General features: G+C 45.9%; 1 protein-coding gene across 1 annotated transcript; it reads left to right on the top strand.

The window, feature by feature from the left end:
* Positions 1 to 8,671: 8,671 nt before the first annotated feature.
* CRHBP (corticotropin releasing hormone binding protein) lies at positions 8,672 to 17,045 on the top strand. The gene is made up of 7 exons (XM_009485382.2): positions 8,672 to 8,752; positions 9,192 to 9,285; positions 9,919 to 10,076; positions 12,183 to 12,393; positions 13,717 to 13,865; positions 15,242 to 15,359; positions 16,888 to 17,045. The coding sequence occupies exons 1-7, from the start codon at positions 8,672 to 8,674 to the stop codon at positions 17,043 to 17,045; spliced, it is 969 nt and encodes a 322-aa protein (XP_009483657.1).
* The last annotated feature ends 2,057 nt before the right edge of the window (positions 17,046 to 19,102 follow it).

The following is a 19,102-nucleotide window of genomic DNA, read 5'->3' as shown; positions in this document are numbered from 1 at the left end:
TTCTACCCTTAATTGGTTTAGTGGGGGACTTGGTAGTGTTAGGTTATGGTTGGACTGGATGATCTTAAAGGTTTTTTCCAACCTAAACAATTCTATGATTCTATGATTCTATGAACCACTTGGAGCATTAGTTAAGATTGTGTTTTAGGAGCTGAAAAATGGCAAGTTGAGAATGTTGCAGAAAGATGCAGATTTCCCAGCTCCGGCTGGGGACATCAAGTAGCAGCAGCAAATAGGTCCATGTGCCTGAGCAAAGGGTGGCTGGTTGAGACACGGGGTTGGAGAGCTCCACCCCACTAAACCATTAATGCCTTGGCTAGGTGAAACCAAAGGTCTTTTTGCCCTTGCACTAATGACCTAATTCTGTAGTTTTCGCTCAGGGAAAATTTTTTTGTCATTTTTGGTCCCCCAGAAATAATATGATGTGAAGGAGAATCATCAGCCTTTGAAAGCCAAGTACAGTTTCTGTTTGAAATAAAAAAGCCTGTTGGCACACCCAAAGCAAAGATGGTCTTTGACATTGTTACCCTGTCTTTAGACTTCAGGAGGTTGAAAAATGCTGACCCTGTGATCTCAAAGTCCTTCAATGTTTATGATTTTTACAATGACACAAAATATTCCAGTACTTTCACCTAAAAGTGTTTGGAGTCTAACTGATCAAACTGTTTGGCACTGCAGCCTGTACGGTACTAAGGATAACTGGTAAGGAATCACATGCATGTGAAAAATAGAGGACAAAGTGGTAGGAGCAGTTGAAAGGATAAATATACCATTACACGGGGTATGCTGGCATCTCTTATCTGACTCATACTGACTAGTTGAATTGTGTAACACGCCATTACTGTAATGCCTAACACTACTAGAGATGATCATGTTGAATCACAGTTCTTTCCCGGATGAGAAAGACTCAGTCAAGGAGATAGTCACTTCAACTGAGAAATACTTGTCCTTGGATAGGAAAAATATCTTAAAATATTACTTATCAAAGTGGTGCTTTCTTAAAGATTAAGTTTGTTCTTCATAGTGACCCAGATCTAATGAATTTTGGAATGTGACGTAAGTACTAAGATTTCTCAATATATCTGAAAACTATATTCTGTATAATAAAGTGACTTCAGCACTGAAAATAAAGCCACAAATGTTCTAGTAACTCAGAGTTGAACAGGAAATTTGGGAGAGGAGGAACAGGAGCTGTTACTTGGGGCATGGTCACTGGGAGAAGGCTGCAGCTGTGGAAGAGTTTGCAGCACCACGTCCTCCACAAATCCAGCACAGGACCCAAGGGGTATGCCTCCAGGCAAAGTCCAACTGCAATAACTGTGCCAGGTTTTGGAAAGGAGATTGTTCTTCTGCAAGGGCACTGGGACTTATCAGAGCAGCTGGCAAAGGCAAACACAACTCACTTTGGTCCATAGACATGGACCAAAGGAGGCATCTACCAAGGTCCCTTGCCTGGGAGCCACACTGACACCTGTAGGTGGCTCTGGTGTTGAGGTCTTCCTGCACCAGCCCTCAAGAGGGAAGGTACCATGTGGGGGATCCACAGAGGAGGCAGGCCCAGGCTAAAATTAAACAGCTCAGCAAAAGTCTGGTGCCTCTCCTAACACCAGAGCTATGGCATGTGCCTTCACTGGTCACCCCCTCACACATCTCTTCTCTCCTTCCTGGGAGAAAACTTTTCTCTGCTCCCACTTCTTGGCCCTGACTGCTTTGTGTAGATGCTGGGCTGAGTCACAGGCAGAGCGGGTAGTGATAACCACCCTCAGGGTAATCTTGGTGTCTCAATATAATGTTTGCTTTATTATTTGTAACCTGCTAAACTGCGGGCTTCACAGTTCTTGCTCTTATTCAATGCCATAAATAGTGTTAATGCAACACTTATCATCAAGCCTGCATGATGCTGATAGGCTTTCAGTTCATAAATCACATGCGTTTGTCATTTCTCTAAACCACTCAACATGACAAATCACACATCTCTTGTGTCAAACTGCCCAGAGTTAGCAAGCTACACTTACTTCACCTTACGGAAAGTTCAGATCTATTTAAAGCCAATTTAGACACACACAAAGAAGTAATAGAAGTGTTGCAGAGAGATGTATGGCAAGGCTTGGAAGAGGCTTGCCAGAGCCAGCACAGAGCTGGGGCATATGGTTAGCGACAGAAGTCAGTGACAGAAAATGCCTGCTGACCACAGAGGAGGGAGTCCTGAGCTCAGGTTGGATCATGGACTGTTGGGAAACCTGCCTGATGCTGAAACCAACACAAGAGTAGATGAATGAAGCACAAAATGTGATCTCAGACTTGGTGTTTCTGCTGCTGGAAATGCTCTCCTTCAGCTGTCATTGCAACTCTGATTGGGTTCCTGTAAAAGGAAAGTACCAAACCATTGATGGGGCCAATTCAGTTACTTTGGTCATGTTGAATGCTACCTTTCCTATTGTTTGTCCATAGGCTAGCTGCTTAAACTGTGTTTCCGGTAGTTAGCTGATGCATTTTGTACAATCAATGGCAATTAGCCATTGATAACTGCCATAGCAACAATCAAACTCATTTTTCATGTGCCACAAACAGTCCCCAAATGTACTCATGATCACAACCACAGCTACTGTCCTGAGCAATCTGGCAGTCGCAGTTTGGGTCCTCCAGACAAAGGGGGCTTTAGAGGTGTTGATAAGCTCCACCGTTATTTTTCTGGGTCTGTGCTATGGGTTGCCTCCTGGCTGGGTCCTGGGCAGGGCAGTGACCCATTGCAATGGGATGTGGTGGTGAGTGCATGTGCTGGATACACAGGGTGATTTGGCAGCAGATACCTTGATAATTAATTTCCCCTTATCAGCAATGATAACACAAATCATAGAATCATAGAATCGTTTAGGTTGGAAAAGACCTTTAAGATCATCCAGTCCAACCATTAACCTACACTACCAAATCCACACTAAACCAATCAAGGGTAGACTAGACTAAACCATGTCCTGAAGTGCCACATCTACCCGTTTTTTGAATGCTTCCAGGGATGGTGACTCCACCACCTCTCTGGGCAGCCTGTTCCAATGCTTGACTACCCTTTCTGTGAAGAATTTTTTCCTAATTTTCAACCTAAACCTCCCCTGGCACAGCTTGAGCCCATTTCCTCTTGTCCTATCACTAACTACAAGGGAGAAGAGACCAACACGCACCTCACTACAACCTCCTTTCAGGTAGTTGTAGAGAGCGATAAGGTCTCCCCTCAGCCTCCTCTTCCCTAGGCTAAACAACCCCAGTTCCCTCAGCTGGTCCTCATAAGGCCTGTGCTCCAGACCCTTCACCAGCCTTGTTGCCCCTCTCTGAACACGCTCCAGCACCTCAGTGTCTTTCTTCTACTGAGATGCCCAAAACTGGACACAGTATTCCAGGTGCGGCCTCACCAGTGCCGAGTACAGGGGAACAATCACCTCCCTGCCTCTTAGTGGAGAGGGGACCTGATGGTTACTGCTGGGATGTGTCTGCAAAGTCCCTCAGGACTGATATGAAGTATTCAGTAACAGTTTGCAAGTACTGAGTATGGATTTAGTTACCCCAGTGTTACCTGTGGTGACTTATGGGAACTGCACCAGAAGCAGGAGCTCCATATATGTTTGGGTTTAGCTTCTCAATCTCTCTGACAGTTTTTGAAACAAAGTCTTGTGTGAGTCTGTATCAAGGATATGGTTTCCTAATGACCTCCAGGGCTGCGATTTGCATTACATTCTCCCCTTTGCTTCCTTTTCTTTGGCATTATTTCAGAGCAATAACTGATTGCTAGCATGCGCTTCAGCAAGGACGGGATCAAAAATTTAGCCCTCACTGTAGCATTTGTGACACCTCAGAGACACTAGATTTCTTTCTCGCCTTAATCTGGGCTGACTGATCCCACTGTTCAGGAATAATATACTGAAGGATTTGCAACCAGTTGAATGGCATATGTGTATAATAAAATACAAGTGATGTGCAGCACTCCCCTACCCTGCGAAGGCATGGACATCGGTGTCCTGCAGCCACACAGTAAACACCAAGGGCTGGCTAGTACTATGTCTCCCAGACACTGTGGCGGAAAGGAAAAGCTAGTCCCTGAATTAATTCTGAGTTACAATGGGGATGAGCATAAGAGGAATAAATGTAGCTCAGCACAATGTTCAGCAGTAGACACGAGAGGAAGTTTAAAGTCCAGCCAGACATCCCACACAGTGCATCACCCCACACTGCATCTCTCCAGCCAGCACTGAGCAGCATCAACAGCCGAGGATGGAGCACCCGAGGCAGGATAAATCCTCTTCACTTGAGCAATCAGTGGTGTAGCACTGTGTACGTGCTGCTGCTCCCATCAGTTCAAGAAACTACCAGGCACAGACAAGCAGAGGGTGCCCCATGGGACGTGCAGCAGCCGGGCTGCTCCCTGTGGCGTGGAATTGGAGCCTGCATGCGGCTGTGTCTATACAGGAAAATTAACTCTTGTTTAAGGTGCCGGTGCTAGAGGGAGGTTTGGTCTGCTCCAGCTGCTTGTGCGAGCAGTCAGGCTGCAGCTGAGGAGGGAGGTGCTCCAGAGGGGAAGAAATGGTGGGCTTAAAATATGGCCCAAACCAGAAGATTGTGGGTTTCAGCAAACAGGGGGTAGGAAGTCCAGGAGCTGTGGTTTGTACGAGGTCTCCAGAGTCAGCAATCCAGCAATCCTCAAGGTTCATCCCTTTACCTGGGTGCAGGATGAGATGTGCTGCAGGTGAAATTTCCATGTCGAGTGGAGGGAATGGGGGCCGCAGCCTGCAGTGTGTCTATGGTGAAGCGAGTGCTGAAATAAAATTATCTTTTGCAGGAATTAAAGAATGGCAGGGTGCTGTGTTAGTGAGCTGGGGACGCAAGGGACCCTTCTGGACAGCAGAAAGGGTTCATAATAACTGGCCCCTCTTCTCATCAGGCAGGGATCCCTAAGGAGTGTCTGTAGCTCAAGCACTGCTCACTGAGAAATCTCAATACCTAGAGCATCATCTACAATCTTCCACTCACACAATCTTCTACCAACTACCTTACCTCTGAGGAGAAGAAACTGCATTTACTACCTGTATTATAGCACAGAGCATTGCTTGATCAACACAGGGGAGGGTAAACAAGGTTTGTTTCACTACTCTGTTTAGCTGTATTTTCTCTACCTCCCACCGCAGCTGGGATCACTTCTCTGCTATAATAGCTGACAAGACGCCTACAAGCTCCAAGCAAGAGGCGGAGGATTTCCACCATGGGGCAGGGGTGTCCTCCCAAGCACATAGCTGAACAGCATAAAAAACCCACCCATGAGCACTGCTTCAACAACCTGATGCTCTGCAAAGGTTGGGGTTCTCCAGTAATACCACCCTGAGCCATAGCAGAGTGGGGTGTGTGTCACCCTGCACGTAGCCCAGCCTCTCACCAGGATGGTGGCATCCCGTCGCTTCTGCTAGGGAAAGGGGCTGCTCCCAGGGTGAGTTACAATTGTCAGCAGAGTCAAGGTGTCACAACATGAGAGCAACTGGATTATCTAGCCCCTAGCAGGGTCAGATTGGGAATGTGGTTTACTGTGTTATATAATTTGATATTAAGAAAAAGAATTGTCCTACGAAGTGTTAATATGACTCAACCCCATGAAAGAAAAATGACACCCTCCTCATTTGCCCAAGGGTTTGTATCACATTGAAGGTGCTTTTCCCTTCTGAAATGCTGCAGGGATGTTTTGAACCCTGTTTAAACTGCTGATTTTTCTTTGCTTTGTTAGTCACAGTCTCATCTCCTGAAGAGCTCAGTCTCTGCCAGCGGCCTTAAACAAAAGCAGCGCTGAAGTGGGCAAAGGGAGATGCAGAGGGGAAGGGGACCTGTGATACCCTGTGAGGAGGCAGCACTGTTGAGTTAGGAGGTGGTCCCCCATCCTCTGTCACCCTCTTGACAGTCAGGATGTAGGGCTAGGAGATGAGCCCCCTCCTTTCCCCGGGACTGGTTCCCTTTGGGTGTCTATCTGCCCAGGCTCCACCTAAGCCAGGTGTGGAGGCACTGCAGGGCAGAGCCCCTACCAGCAGCAGCAGCTGCACCTCTCTGCCCGTGGTTCCCTATCCCCACCCCAAATACTTGCCTTCCAAAGGCATTAGAGCTGCACAAAGGGAAGCATATAAGAGTTTGGGGGATGAGGGCAGCCCTGTGTTTGAGGAATTAGTGCCAGGTAATTACCCCAGGCACTAGGAGGTTTTGCGATGAGGCTGGGCAGGATGTCATCATGCTTCATCAGCTCCTGCCGAGCCCCGAGCTGAAATGCAAAGCGGAAGATGATACGCAGTAGATGACAGGTTGCCTTAGTGCCTCTGTTAAAACCAAGCTCCTCATCCACAGCAAAGGGCATCTGAGTTTAGCTTTTGCATTAGTGTTACACAGAATATTTGTAACCCTCAAAGCAAACTCCTGCAGGTGTTGCACAGGAAACGCAAAGCTGCCGTTGGTCCCATGTGAGTAAGAAATTGCAACAGACAAGGAGGTGGCTCCTAACCTCCCTCCCCTCACCTTGTTGGCTGGAGAAGGACAGTCCACACACATCACCTGCCGGGATTCCTCCAGCCCCTACCTGCTTGTCTGGGCACCTCCACCAGCAAATGCTATGCTAGCCCAGACCTCAGCTATTCATGGGCAAGAGTCTAAAATATGTTGACATCACTGCTGGTATGTTTTTTTCTAAGTAGATCACCTGACAGCTGGTTTAAGACAGTCATACTGTAATTTGTCCTTCACTCATTTTTGGAGCTGAATTTAACCAAATCTTCAGTAACTCATCGAATTCTCACAAAATCAAATAACCTCTATCCTTTACTGAAGACATTCAAGGTCTTAGCATCAGAGGTCTAGGTTGGGGACCAGCAGGACAAACCAGGACACCCCAGTCAGAACTGGCACCAGGTTCTGCAAATTGCCTCAAAGATGGGGAGTGGAGAGGTCATGCTGTAATCCCAACTTTCTTCATCTGTTCAGAGAGTGAACATGTGATAAGAAAAGCAAATGAGGCTGGGCTCCCCTGCAGCCCCTCCTCGTCCCTCAGGATCCAGTGGTCTCCAGGGCACCTCTCACCACTCTGATTAACCTCCCAGCCATCCTCTAATGCAAGTTAGGACTAAACCTTGCAGTTTTCCAACAGAACTTGTAATTCCCAAAAACTTCAATGGATTTCAGATTCCGAACTCCCTTGGTGCTTCTGATAATCCTTGCCTAAAATCACAGTATTTAAACAATTGAAGGCAAGTACATGAAGGTGAATTAATTCAGTCTTGGTTCATGCAGTAATTAACTACTCAGTTCCCCAAAGCAATTTTAAAAACCTTTGAATAACTTGATGTCAAACTTCAAAAATAATGTTTTCCATTTCCTTAGTATTTTTGTGCTCTTGAAGCCCACACATATTGTGGCAAATTCACAGAAATGCCATGTAGATATGGAGCAATATTATAGTTTACATTAAAGTAAACCATAAGAACAAGAATTACAGCATAATAAAGTCAGAGCCACAGGTGTACAGACAGAATAAGATTTATTTATTTGTTGTTCAACCAACAAGTTGGGTGAAACAGCAAGCAAATGTTTCTGTCCACAAGCCCTAACAATGAAATCAGAAGCAGCAAACTTAAAGCTTTGCAAGTCCGGACAGTATTATTTCTAAGTTTTGCTGAACCAAAGTGACAATTTGACAGGGAAGCATAGAGCAGGAGACATTAGCAAGAAGCCTGAGGTAGCGAAAGGGTAGTTATTGTGCACAGAGTCTTCATGGTTCAACCTGGGTCAGGTGAAAACAAGCATATACCCTAAACCTAATATCTCTGCTGAGTTCCTGATTTTTACTCTGCAGAGTTTTGAATTTTCATTCCCAGGTTCATCTTTTGAAGGCCTTTCTCAGGTTTCCCTTGAGGATGAGGAATGGAGCAATATCAAGTCTTCTGTGGGAAATATGCACTTGGGAACCCCAAGTTTTCCTAATTTCTTCATGAAAGCCATGTCTGGGGGGGAGAGCTGTTTGGTTTTGCCTGTGTACTTGCTGCAGAGCCCTTATGCCCCAGCTGCAGGCACAAGACCTGGAAGCCAGTGGGTCCCCCAGCCCCAGGGGGATACTGGCCCCAGGCTGCAAGCCTGGCTAGGATGCAGGGGCACCCACCCACTCCTGGCTGGTAGGAAGCACCTGGCACAGGGGCTGCGGAGAGCTACATGTCATGGAGCAGCAGGAGGGAGACAAGGAACACCGCAGGTCTGAAATGCCCCAGGACAGGAGAGCAGGAGAAAAGGAGGAAGGAGGGATGCTCCTTGTTCCTCACTTTGGAGTAACTGGAAATAAACACAGTGCGTGAGTTCCCCAGCTGCACAGAGCTTTTCAGCTTCACCAGACAGATAAGTAGAAAAGACATCTGCCAGCAAGGGGAGTTTGACCGGCTTGGAAATCTGTGGCTGCGATTTGGACCCTTGTCATGCCCACATACTGTGTCACTGTGAGAGGAATTCAGTTACCATGGGTTACCCTATCAGTACGGGGACCAAGTGCCTCCCCTCCCAACAGCTCTATAAAAAGAGTCTCTCCAAGATACCCCAGTGGCTCCTGCCTACCAGCGCAGACCAGGAGAAACTTGGCTGTGGGGAGAGAGGGAGGGCTGCCAGAGGAGGTGTCAGCATGCCATCTGCTTTCCAGTTTCAATGCCACTTCGTTCTCATCTTCCTGGCAGCCTCCAAGGGGGAAACCAGATACCTAGAGGTGAGCAATGGGGCTGGTAGCTAAAGTGTGTTACTGTGCTTTTAGCTGCTGTCTTCTAACTTGTACTTCCAGCTTTTAAGCATCATTTTTCCTCTCTCCCCTCCTATTCCCACTCCTGCTGCATTAAACCTACACCTGGGTAACATTAATGCAAGAGTCCCACCCACCCCTGCCATTTGTTTATCATCCCTTTTCTCAAACTTGCATTTTTGCTGAGGATTTAAGAGACTTGCTGTGCACTGAGCTGCTGGGCTCACCTCTTAGGTGTCAGGTTTGTTCCCCTCTACTGCAGGTTGGCAGCTTTCTGACTGAGCTCTTCCACAGCTGCACCGTTTCTGGAGGAGGGATTTAATCTGCTGGTGCCTGTTCTTGATAGGTGCAGGGAGGGGGCTCTATTTCACTTTGCCCCAGCCTCTTCTTGCCCTCTTTCCTTCACCAGGTGAGGGATGCTGGTGAAGATGAGCCCTTTCTACTCCTCAGCGAAGACCTGAAGCGAGAGCTGTCTGCAGGGCAGATCTACCGGCGGTCACTCCGTAAGTTTCTTTGGTGCTCTGGTGGGGACCATCAGTGGGTGGGACAGTCCAGGGGGGAGCTCAGGGCAGAGAAGGGGCTGTTTGGGAGTGACAGAGCTGCAGGTGCTTTTTGCAACAGCAGGGAGAAGAAGGATAAAGTGTTAAAATCTCAGAAAAACTGTGGTTGAGGCAGAAGGATTGAAACAGGTCTCTGAAAAGAGGCTGGGGCTCAGAGTTGAGGGTGCCTAATAATGGGAGGAGGATGGGGATTGTCCACCCATGTCCCTGGGCAGGGTCATATCTTCAGGGAATGGGGCAGGTGGAAAAGCTGCAATTAGAGACAAATCTGAAGGAATGAGGTGTTTGTGCACATACACGCACACACAGAGTTTTCTGCTCAGATGCTTCGACATGTCATTGCCCCCTGCACCCCGCATTGCATGCCTGTGCTCACACCTGCGAGTTACTATTCATCCTCTGATGCTCAGCAGGGTCCTAATTGCTTCAGCTGGGTCTCCTACTCTTCACTGCCAGCCAGGTATCAGTGGGGGGGGGGGTCTCTCCACACTCCCCCCCTCTCTGTGCTATGGGAGCCGGCACTGGGTCTGGGGGAGAGCAGGCTGAGGCAGCAGCCCTGTGTCTCTGTTTCTGCAGGGTGCATCGACATGCTGAGTATAGAGGGGCAGTTCACCTTCACTGCAGAGCAACCGCAGCTGCACTGTGCGACCTTCTTCATTGGGGAGCCCGAGGAGCTCATCACAATAGACTACGACTTTGTAAACATTGACTGCCAAGAAGGAGATTTCCTGAAGGTAAGAAGCTGGCAAGTCCTGCTGCACTTCCCCTTCCCTGCTCTCATCTGACATGTGAGACTTTTGCTACGTATGGAAGGGGCAGGCGAATGCATGGGCACATGAGTGTGCATGTGTTTGAGTGTGCAGAACTGGCTTTCACAAAGCAGCTGTGTCTGGGAATGCTGTTCCTCCTCCCTGATGCACTTTGGGTATGTCTCCCGCCATCACCGCCCCCCTAAGCAAAGTCAGGTGCAGGCTGAGGATCCCTCTCCAAACTCCAGCACCAGCTCTTCTGACCTTTTCCAGGAACGCACCTACTGAGTGTCCATACGTGGGGGACCGACTGAAAAGTTTGGCCAGTACAAGCCAAGCCCCTCAGCCCTGTTAGGAGGGTTTTCTCATTGCACCGTGAATCACACGAGCCCTGCAGATGATGATACGGCTATCTGAATGGCTGTTAACTGCTCCAGGGCCTCTATTCCCAGGTCATTTAGCATCAGCTTATTAATGAGTGGATCATTGCAGGCTTTCTTTCAAATGGCCCCGCTAGGGCTTTTCAGGATGTTGGCTCTGAACAGAAAAAGGTTCATGACTCAGAGCCGTTTATATTCCAGCATCAAAAAACTACCAGCGCACTTTGCTGGTAGGCAGAAGTGTTGACCAAGATCTGAACTTGGTTCAGGAGAGAAGGGGAGGCTCAACAGCCCCTGGCTGCTTCCTTCACCTTGCACTCTGCCCTTTGCGCTGCAGTGGCCGGTGGCCATGCACAGCACAGCCCCCATCCTGCCTGCTTGTAAGTTGAGCCCCAGGGAGAAGGAGGAGGAAAGCTGCCCTTCAGCCCTTTCCTTGTCTCCATCTCTTGGAGAGATGCTGTCCCCCTGCTTGCTTTACTCTGGGGAATTCTGTCCCTCCACCCTGTACCCCTGGCTGGGATCTCCCCCCACATTGCTACAGGGAGGCTGATTTCAGCCTCTTGTGGATCCAAGGATTTTGTACCTAGACTTACAGCCACTTACGGAGGCTAGAAAAATGCCAAGAGATCTTTGAGGCTTTATAGAGGCTTCCTTCCTTTGATCATGGGGCCCCCAGTTTCTGCATTATACTCTTGTATTTACACAGGCAGCTTTTCCCTGGTGTAATTTGAACACCCACATCTCATTACTTCAGAAAATTTACAGTTCTGGCAAATCCAGAGACTGATCCTGCAGCTTTTCCATAAGGAATTCCCACTCATACTCACATTACAATTACTCACTGAAGCAATGGCAGGATCCAGTCCTTGGATTTTCAAGCATTGAATGGAATGTAGAAGGAATTACCAGCTGAGAGCGGCTACAAGGGAATTGAAACAGCAAGGCAGGCAACAGCACAGCTATGCTAGTGTTAATATAGATTTCTACTGTTGATACGTTTCTGACACATTTCCCTGAAGATGGTGAGGGCAAATTGTTGCTATTTTTGTTGTGAAGGCAAGATTTATAGAGGTTGCTGCTTACAGTCCAGCCAAGTAGGCAGCATTTGTTCTGCTTTCTAGTGGCTAGGATGAGCTGAAAGAACAGACACAGGAGAGAGCAATACCTCTGACAATAATTCCTCCCTGAAGCTTTATTGTATTTCAATACCTCTGGAAGGCCCTTGGGCCCATTAATGACAAGTTGCAAAACATGGATGGTGGAAAATTACAGGCCAGATCAATGGACTTAATGCCCAGAGTTTGAGAGGGTGACATGTTTCATGTGGCTTCCAAATCAAGCTGGTCAAAAACTTCTCTTAGTAACAATGAAATTGCAATAGTAAGAAACAAAAAAAAAAAAGCAAATGTGATGATGTTGGAGCAAAAAGAACTGCTTCCCTCAAAAAGAGGTCACCAAATTTGTCACCTGAAGCAAATAAAGACAACATTAAAACTGAAATGTATCCCTGTCCTAAATAGGGATTGAAGTTTGAATAATTAGTTAAACACTAGGATATCAATAAATACAAATAATTTTTGGTTTTAATTGGTGGCTTTGAACAGGTCATCTGGTGTCAAAATAAAACAGTGTCTGTAATCCTTCATGTTTCTGTTCTCTGCTAACAGAGCAACTCGCAAACCCCTTGTTTTTAACTATTGAACCCCTGTAGGTATTTGATGGCTGGATACTCAAAGGAGAGAAATTTCCCAGTTCCTTCGACCATCCCCTCCCCACTTCCCAAAGATACATAGACTTTTGTGAAAGTGGCAATATTCAGAGGAGCATCAGGTCATCGCAGAATGTGGCAATGATCTTCTTCAGCATTCACCAGCCAGGCAATGGATTTACTGTCACAGTCAAGAGAAACGCCAACCTCTTTCGTAAGTCTGCCTTTCATACCATCAAACGGGCTTACGTTTGGAGCAGGAAGCAAAATGAATGTGTTGGTTTGCATTGAATTCTCTCGCTGGCGTTAGCTGCACTGACATGGCTCCAATAATGCCAGCGGAGCCAGACATGCCCACATGCCTGAGGATTTGACTCAGGCTCAGTGTGTGTCTGAAGAAAAAAAAAGTAAGTGAAGCATAAGAGATAACTTAGGCATGTCTTCAATATTCAGGACCAGAAGGCTCTTTCTTTCAAAGATCTCTTCCAATCTAATATTGTCATGTTCCAATGCATTTAGCTAGAACAAATAGTATTAATCTAGAGAGTTTAATCTCAGCAATTTCTAGATCTGGGTGAACAATGAGGAAAAATAGTTGAAAAAGTTCAGCACCAAAAATGAGTGTATTGAATAGTTATGTGATAGTTGTAAGTGATAGCTTATCCCAAGGATCAATTTGCAAGTTATTTCCCTAAGCCTGTGAGCTGGCAAGGCACAAATAATGGTCACTTGCATCTTTTTTTCCAAAAGGGGACAGGACATTTAACAACTATTGTTCAGGCCAGTCTGATATATCTACTTCACTATGCAAAGGATGAAGATGATGGCACGTCTGCCCTGTCCTTACTCCAAGTTGTTCAGACATAAGCTTGCAAGCTGGGTCTCCACACTGGTGTGGCTTCATGCCCGTGGATGTGATAATTGTGTGCAGCTGCTGAAGGTGGCTTGTGTCCCTCACTGGTCTGCCGAAACAGCTGCAGCCCTCCAGGGCTGTGTGGAGGATCCCTTGGGTTGCACAGGCAGATGATAAGATACTCCCTTACCTAAACAGTTAAGTTTGAACTTTAAGATAAAATCAGCATGTAACCTGCTCTAGTTCCAAAGGGATGCTTTGCAGTGTAAGGAACTCCAGTTAAGAGGAGCAGAATAAGACTCAGGGGTTTGCTGGAAATATCAGGCAATAACAGTCAAAGCTAAACAAAAGCCCTGCATCCATATTTAGCCTCCTTCAAACTGGCAAACAGTATGAGCCCCTGACAACATGAGACCCTGCTTTGGGGTGTGAGGTCTCCCATTGACTGTTTCACCCTCAAGTTCTGCCAGACCTCATGCTACACAGTAAGCAATGGGCAGGGAATTGTTAGGGAAAAAACGCTATGCAAGAACCCCAGAAATTGCCATATGCATATTTTTCAGCATCTGGTTGTAACTCTCAGTAATTAAATCATCCATTCTTTGTTAGTACTGAAAGTACATAATTTTCCTACATGCAGTGATGACTGCACAAGTAACTCTTGTACCTTCCCCCATGCCCCAGCTTGCAATGTCATCTCTCAGACTCCCTCGGGAAGGTTTACCATGGTCATTCCTCATCAGCACAGAAACTGCAGCTTCTCCATAATCTATCCAGTGGTGATAAAAATATCTGATCTTATTCTGGGACATTTAAATGGCCTCTTTTTAAAGGTGAGTTGTTTGTTTCCTAAGAAATTACTACCATGTGCAGATTTCCTGGGCACGGGAGAGGGAAGGGGGTGAAGTGGGGATAGCCTGTGGCACTGGCTGCTAAGGCATGTGTGCTCTGGACCACGTGCACATGTGCCAAGGGCTCTGGCTTCCCCTCAGAGATGAGAGCGGGGTCTGTCTCTGTCTTTATTGTCTCTGGAATGTTGCAGAGGCAATCAAATTATGCAAACTACCATTAATGCATGTAAATATTGTTTGCCATTACAAAGGGTAAGAATGTCATTAGAAAGAAAGGAGTGCTCTCCCAGAGAACTGTCTGTCTTTATTTAAACTAATGAAAGCAGCAACCACTCTAAACAGAGAAAGGAGACATGAGTTAGATAGGGAGGTATTAGCGTGGAGAAAATACAAATGTGCTCACAGCTGATTCCCTGCTCGGTGTGCCTAGCACCTTCTGCTCCATCTGCTCTGATGCACAGCATGGGGCTGGGGTTTGGTCACAGCATTTGGTGCTTTGTGATGACCAGACAGGCAAGGACAAGAGCCATTGGTGGCACCCTGTGCTGGGAGGTCTAAGAAGGTGCAAATTCCAAAATATCCAGAAGAATAGGAGCAAGAAAGTTTGTTTTCTGCTGCCAGTGAGACTGGAAGCCTAGGTCCCTCACGGGGACTGCCAATGTCTGAGCAAAGCAGGCTTTGAGAGATGGCAAGCAAGTTGACATGTTCAGCAGTGGGCAGAAAAAAAGGACAACAGCAGCAGGACGATAAAGAAATTGGGCACTTAAATAGCAGCATATGGGTGACAGCCCAAAGGTGTACAAGGTGTCTGTGCAAGATGTTTTTGGCAAGCAGCGTTAATTTTCAGGAAAAGAGTATTTGTGGGTCTAATATACAGTGAGCCATTGTCGTCATACAAAACTACTCTTTTGGTTAATTCCTGATTTAGTTAAACTTTGCCAGAATATCACATTTTAGCAACACTTATTGCTTAGGAATAAGTATGGTATAGTGGAACTTAAGTTTCCGCCTGCCAGCTGAGTGTGGGCACACACGCAGCCCATGTCTGTATTAGTTTTATTATGTGTCTAAACATCCAGAATCAGATTGCTTATCTGCACTAACTGCAGCTGAATCAACACCTTAACTACTTGTCAGTAATTTTCAGAGCCTGCTTAGATCTTTCTTTGGAATCCCTTAAGGAAATTAACTGACTAATGTCAAATTGAAGTAGCGTTGCTCAGGATGAGATCAGCCTGATTTCACACAGGTTTGAGCACAGAGGACTTCTAAAACCTACAGTTGGCTGCAATCATGTCTAGAGAACTGCAACCTTTTGAAGATAAGTGATAAATAACTCTTAATCTCTGCCTTTTTAGAAACCATCAGCAGGCTGTGCAGGAGTGGGAGATTTTGTAGAGCTGCTAGGAGGAACTGGCTTGGATCCATCCAAGATGTTTCCACTAGCTGATCTCTGTCACTCATTTCATGGGTCTGGTAAGAACTCCTTCTTCCACTTAACCTCCACATGATAAAATAATTAACCAGAGGGAGTCATGCAGAGCCCCTCTCAGACTGGGATTTCCTGCTAGACTGGTGAATCTCACATTCACATTGTAGCAGAGCATGACAGCTAGAGCTATTCAAGCCTGTGGCTGGGCTGTGTGATACAGCACACCCGCAACCACCTTCACTTGCCCTGCAGTAATCATTATAACAAGGTTAAGTTATACATATTTTTAAAATGCTTTTCCTATGACACATATGATTATTAAAGTGTCAACAGATAAATGAGCCTGGAAATTCATAACAAATTAAGGCAGAGCAGTTACATTTTCAGTTAAGGAGTTTTTTCTTACTTGCTCAGTGTCTCCAAAGCCTCGTTTTCTGCTGCAGGAGTAACACACACCCCAAAAGCCTCAGAGCTCTCACTCTTTGCTTTGAACCCTGGAGGAGCTCTGAACCTGTTTCACTATCATACCAGGTCTGTGACCTCTTTCTCCCCATAAAAATAGGAATTCCCCGCTTCCCTAATATTCAGTACAGCAGAGTACAAAGTGTTGCAGTGATGTGACAGACTGGTCCCTGTGACACATGTGTGGTACCTTGGGAGTATGAATGGGTGCACTGGAGAAGTGCCGTTTCTGCAGGGTTGAAGAGCAGGAACGTGCCTGGCACTTTGCCCCTGTGGCCTCCCTTGCCTTTCATCACAGTACAACTTAATGGTCCAGGCACTGTTTAAAGATTTAATTGGCAAATGGTGGTGCTGAGTGAATACCAAGCACTGCAATGAGATTAAAATTTGCTTTCCTGGTGGTGTGAAGGAAGGAAAATCCCATCATGGCAGCCCCCACTCTCCCAATGACCCACCAGATTTCTCCTCCAATGAGGACGGTGCTCCAAGATCCCCAAATAAAACAGGCTTTGCCAAACCCCCACTCAAATGGTTCATCTAAAGCAGTGGTTAGTGATATGCTTGATTTCCCCCAGAGTGCGTCCATATGCTGGGCACTGCCATTTGAGTTTGTTTTGGTGGGACTCTCACATGCCTTTGTTACTGTGAAGAACCTCCTTATGCACTAAACCACTCATCCCTCTAAGAGGAAACATTTCAGTGTTGTTAACTTTTGATATCTCCAGGATAGGGTGCCATTACCCTTACTCATCACTCATCGCATATAACAGTAGCATACCTTTCCAAATGCAAACATGTACAGACCTCTGCATCATGTCTATCTATACAAACATGAGACTGAGGGTGGATGGGAAGTGAGTGGCATTTGCATGAGTAAATGTTATGACACTTGATTAAATACCCAAGCCGTTGTAAAGTAAAACTAATACAAAAGGAGGTATTTAGTCAGCAATACCACCGCTGGCTGGTCATTAATACAAACAACATTGCCTTGTTTTCAAAATTGTATGTATTAGTGCTTTGTAATTCCCAGCACTATAGATCTCTTTTCCTTCCCTCTCATGTAAGTGTATCTTTATATCTCATCTATATCTCCTTTTCCCTAACTAGCCCAAATGAAGATTGGCTGTGACAATACCGTGCTGCGAATGGTCTCCAGCGGCAAACACATCAACCGTGTGACATTTGAGTATCATCAACTTGATCTGCAGGAAACAGAAAACAGAAAGGAGAACAGCATTGAGGAATTCTGCTTTCCTGGTATCTGAGAAACCAGGCCACACATTTTCACACAGCTAATGAAAATAAGGTTCTGGTGAATTAAAAAAAAATATTTTTCCTTTAGCGAGCTGTTATTATAGAACCTTTCTATGGTACAAGCACATTTCTTTTTTCATACAAATCAGTCATTCCCATGAGCAAGCAGGAAAAAGCAATCAATATATTAATCTTTGTTATTATCACTACATTTTTTCTGCAGTATTTAAGCTCATTTGCCACATTGAAAATCAACAGCAAGAACAGAAGGCTATGTTTCCCATATAAATGTTATTAGGAAAACAGACACAAACTCTCTGTGTGTCTAGTTTGAGGACATATGAAACCCAAAATAAGTATAAAATTCATGCAGCAACTTTATCCTTTTATATCAGGTATAAGCAAAAAAAATAGATGGTGGAATACACTTCCATTTTTGTAAGAGGAAAACCAACATCAGTGTATGTAAAAACTGCTGGTTTGTTTATGACTATAAATGTACTATTTATTTCTAATGACATGTTTTTAATAAAAATTTATAGCATGGAAACTTCCTTGCACAAATCCAAACATTAATAAATACATTCAAAGAGTTGGCAAAATGTTATTATGTTATATTTTTCTGAAGAGCTCTTTTAACATTCCGGTTAAACTTCCTAAGTCTTGTGCAGTTTTCTGGAAGAGATAATTTTGAACATATGTTGCTGTAAAACTGTGGACTATTAAAGTAATATTATGGGCAGAAATTTGGTTTGCCAATGTTACATACACCTTCACATGGAGTGCATTCCAGCTGTGTGTTTACTGGCACCTTCCCTGTTTAAGGTTTTTGGTCAGGTGTCCTGCTGACCTGAGGAGGCAGGGATATACAAATGTAGATTAATTTTTTTCCGTACCTTCAGTGACTCAGAAGAGGAGTGTAAGCCTGAAGGGCTCTAGGAATCACAGTGCAGCAGAGGACCAGACTTGTGTCCTAGCTCTGAGGGAGGCACATGGACTGATTTGCACATTTTCTGGGAGTGCTACCTGATAACAACGTGAGCAAACAGTTCCTCCTCCAATGTTCAATTAATGGTCAACACTGACTAATCTAGCTGCATGCCTGAGATCTTCAGTGCTGATTCCTGGCTCTTAATCTCATAGTCAGTCAGCAAAAATCAAGTGTCTTGAGTATTCAGCAGTTCTGAAGTTAATCCCCCGAGCTGAAGTAGGTGAAAACTACAGGATGCCTCAGACTCTCCCTCTGTAGGGTTTTGGGAACCCAGTTTTGGTGACTGATTCATGAACAGAAGGATGTGTTTGGCAGTCTGGTCAAACTCAGGAGAGCATGTCCACTCTGCAGGGCTGTGTTTATGCAAAAGGTGGGGATTGTGGGAATATTTTGCTTTGTTCCAAAAAAAAAATTGGACAAAACCACTGCTGGCTACCCCAAGGCATGGGGCAGCCCTGGGTCAGAGCTCTGACAGGGGTGTCCTTGGCCACCACATCCCTGCTCTGGCCCCATGCAACCCACCGTGGGCTTCCTGGCCCCCCAGTGTGGTGCTGACAGCGCTGGCATTGCTACCCAGCATCAGAGACATCGAATCAGGGTAGGAAAAAATCAGGGCTTAATGAAATAGCTTTTTTCCTGAGGAAACCTGCAGTGACAGAGGATCCCTGTCCCCCAGCATCCCTCTCAACTCATCCTTTCTGGGTGCCTGTCACTGCCACGGTAGTCCTAACCATGTCCAGCCCCACCAGCCTTTCCCAGCCACCCTTCAAGGTACCAGGGCAGGTTTTTGGGCTGGGCAGTTTGGGAACAAGCTCAGGGGCTCCCATATCAGACCATACCTATCCACATGCCTACCTTCAAACTGGGGAGAGGGAGAGGTCTTTAGAATGCTGCTCCTTCATCACTAAGAAACATGGGAGAAGCTGAAATATCAACAGTCTAACAACTCAGGACTAGATCACCAATGAAGATAAACTCACAATCTCTTGCTTAGTGCAGTTTCATAGTGGGATTTCCCACCTCTCAGCTTTATGTGGTACTTTTTTTTTCAATTGTAACACGACTTAAATACCTCCA

The sequence above is a fragment of the Pelecanus crispus genome, chromosome Z, assembly GCF_030463565.1.
Source record: "Pelecanus crispus isolate bPelCri1 chromosome Z, bPelCri1.pri, whole genome shotgun sequence".
Taxonomy (NCBI): Eukaryota; Metazoa; Chordata; class Aves; order Pelecaniformes; family Pelecanidae; genus Pelecanus; species Pelecanus crispus.
The sequence above is the reverse complement of the archived record's forward strand: the minus strand, read 5'-3'. Positions and strand labels throughout refer to the sequence as shown.

What these genes read in the sequence shown, in the direction of transcription:
- CRHBP (XM_009485382.2), top strand. Translation starts at nt 8,672, where the DNA reads ATGCCATCTGCTTTCCAGTTTCAATGCCACTTCGTTCTCATCTTCCTG. An exon ending in GGGAAACCAGATACCTAGAG is followed by an intron (nt 8,753 to 9,191) that starts GTGAGCAATGGG and finishes TTCCTTCACCAG; the next exon opens with GTGAGGGATGCTGGTGAAGA. An exon ending in AAGAAGGAGATTTCCTGAAG is followed by an intron (nt 10,077 to 12,182) that starts GTAAGAAGCTGG and finishes GAACCCCTGTAG; the next exon opens with GTATTTGATGGCTGGATACT.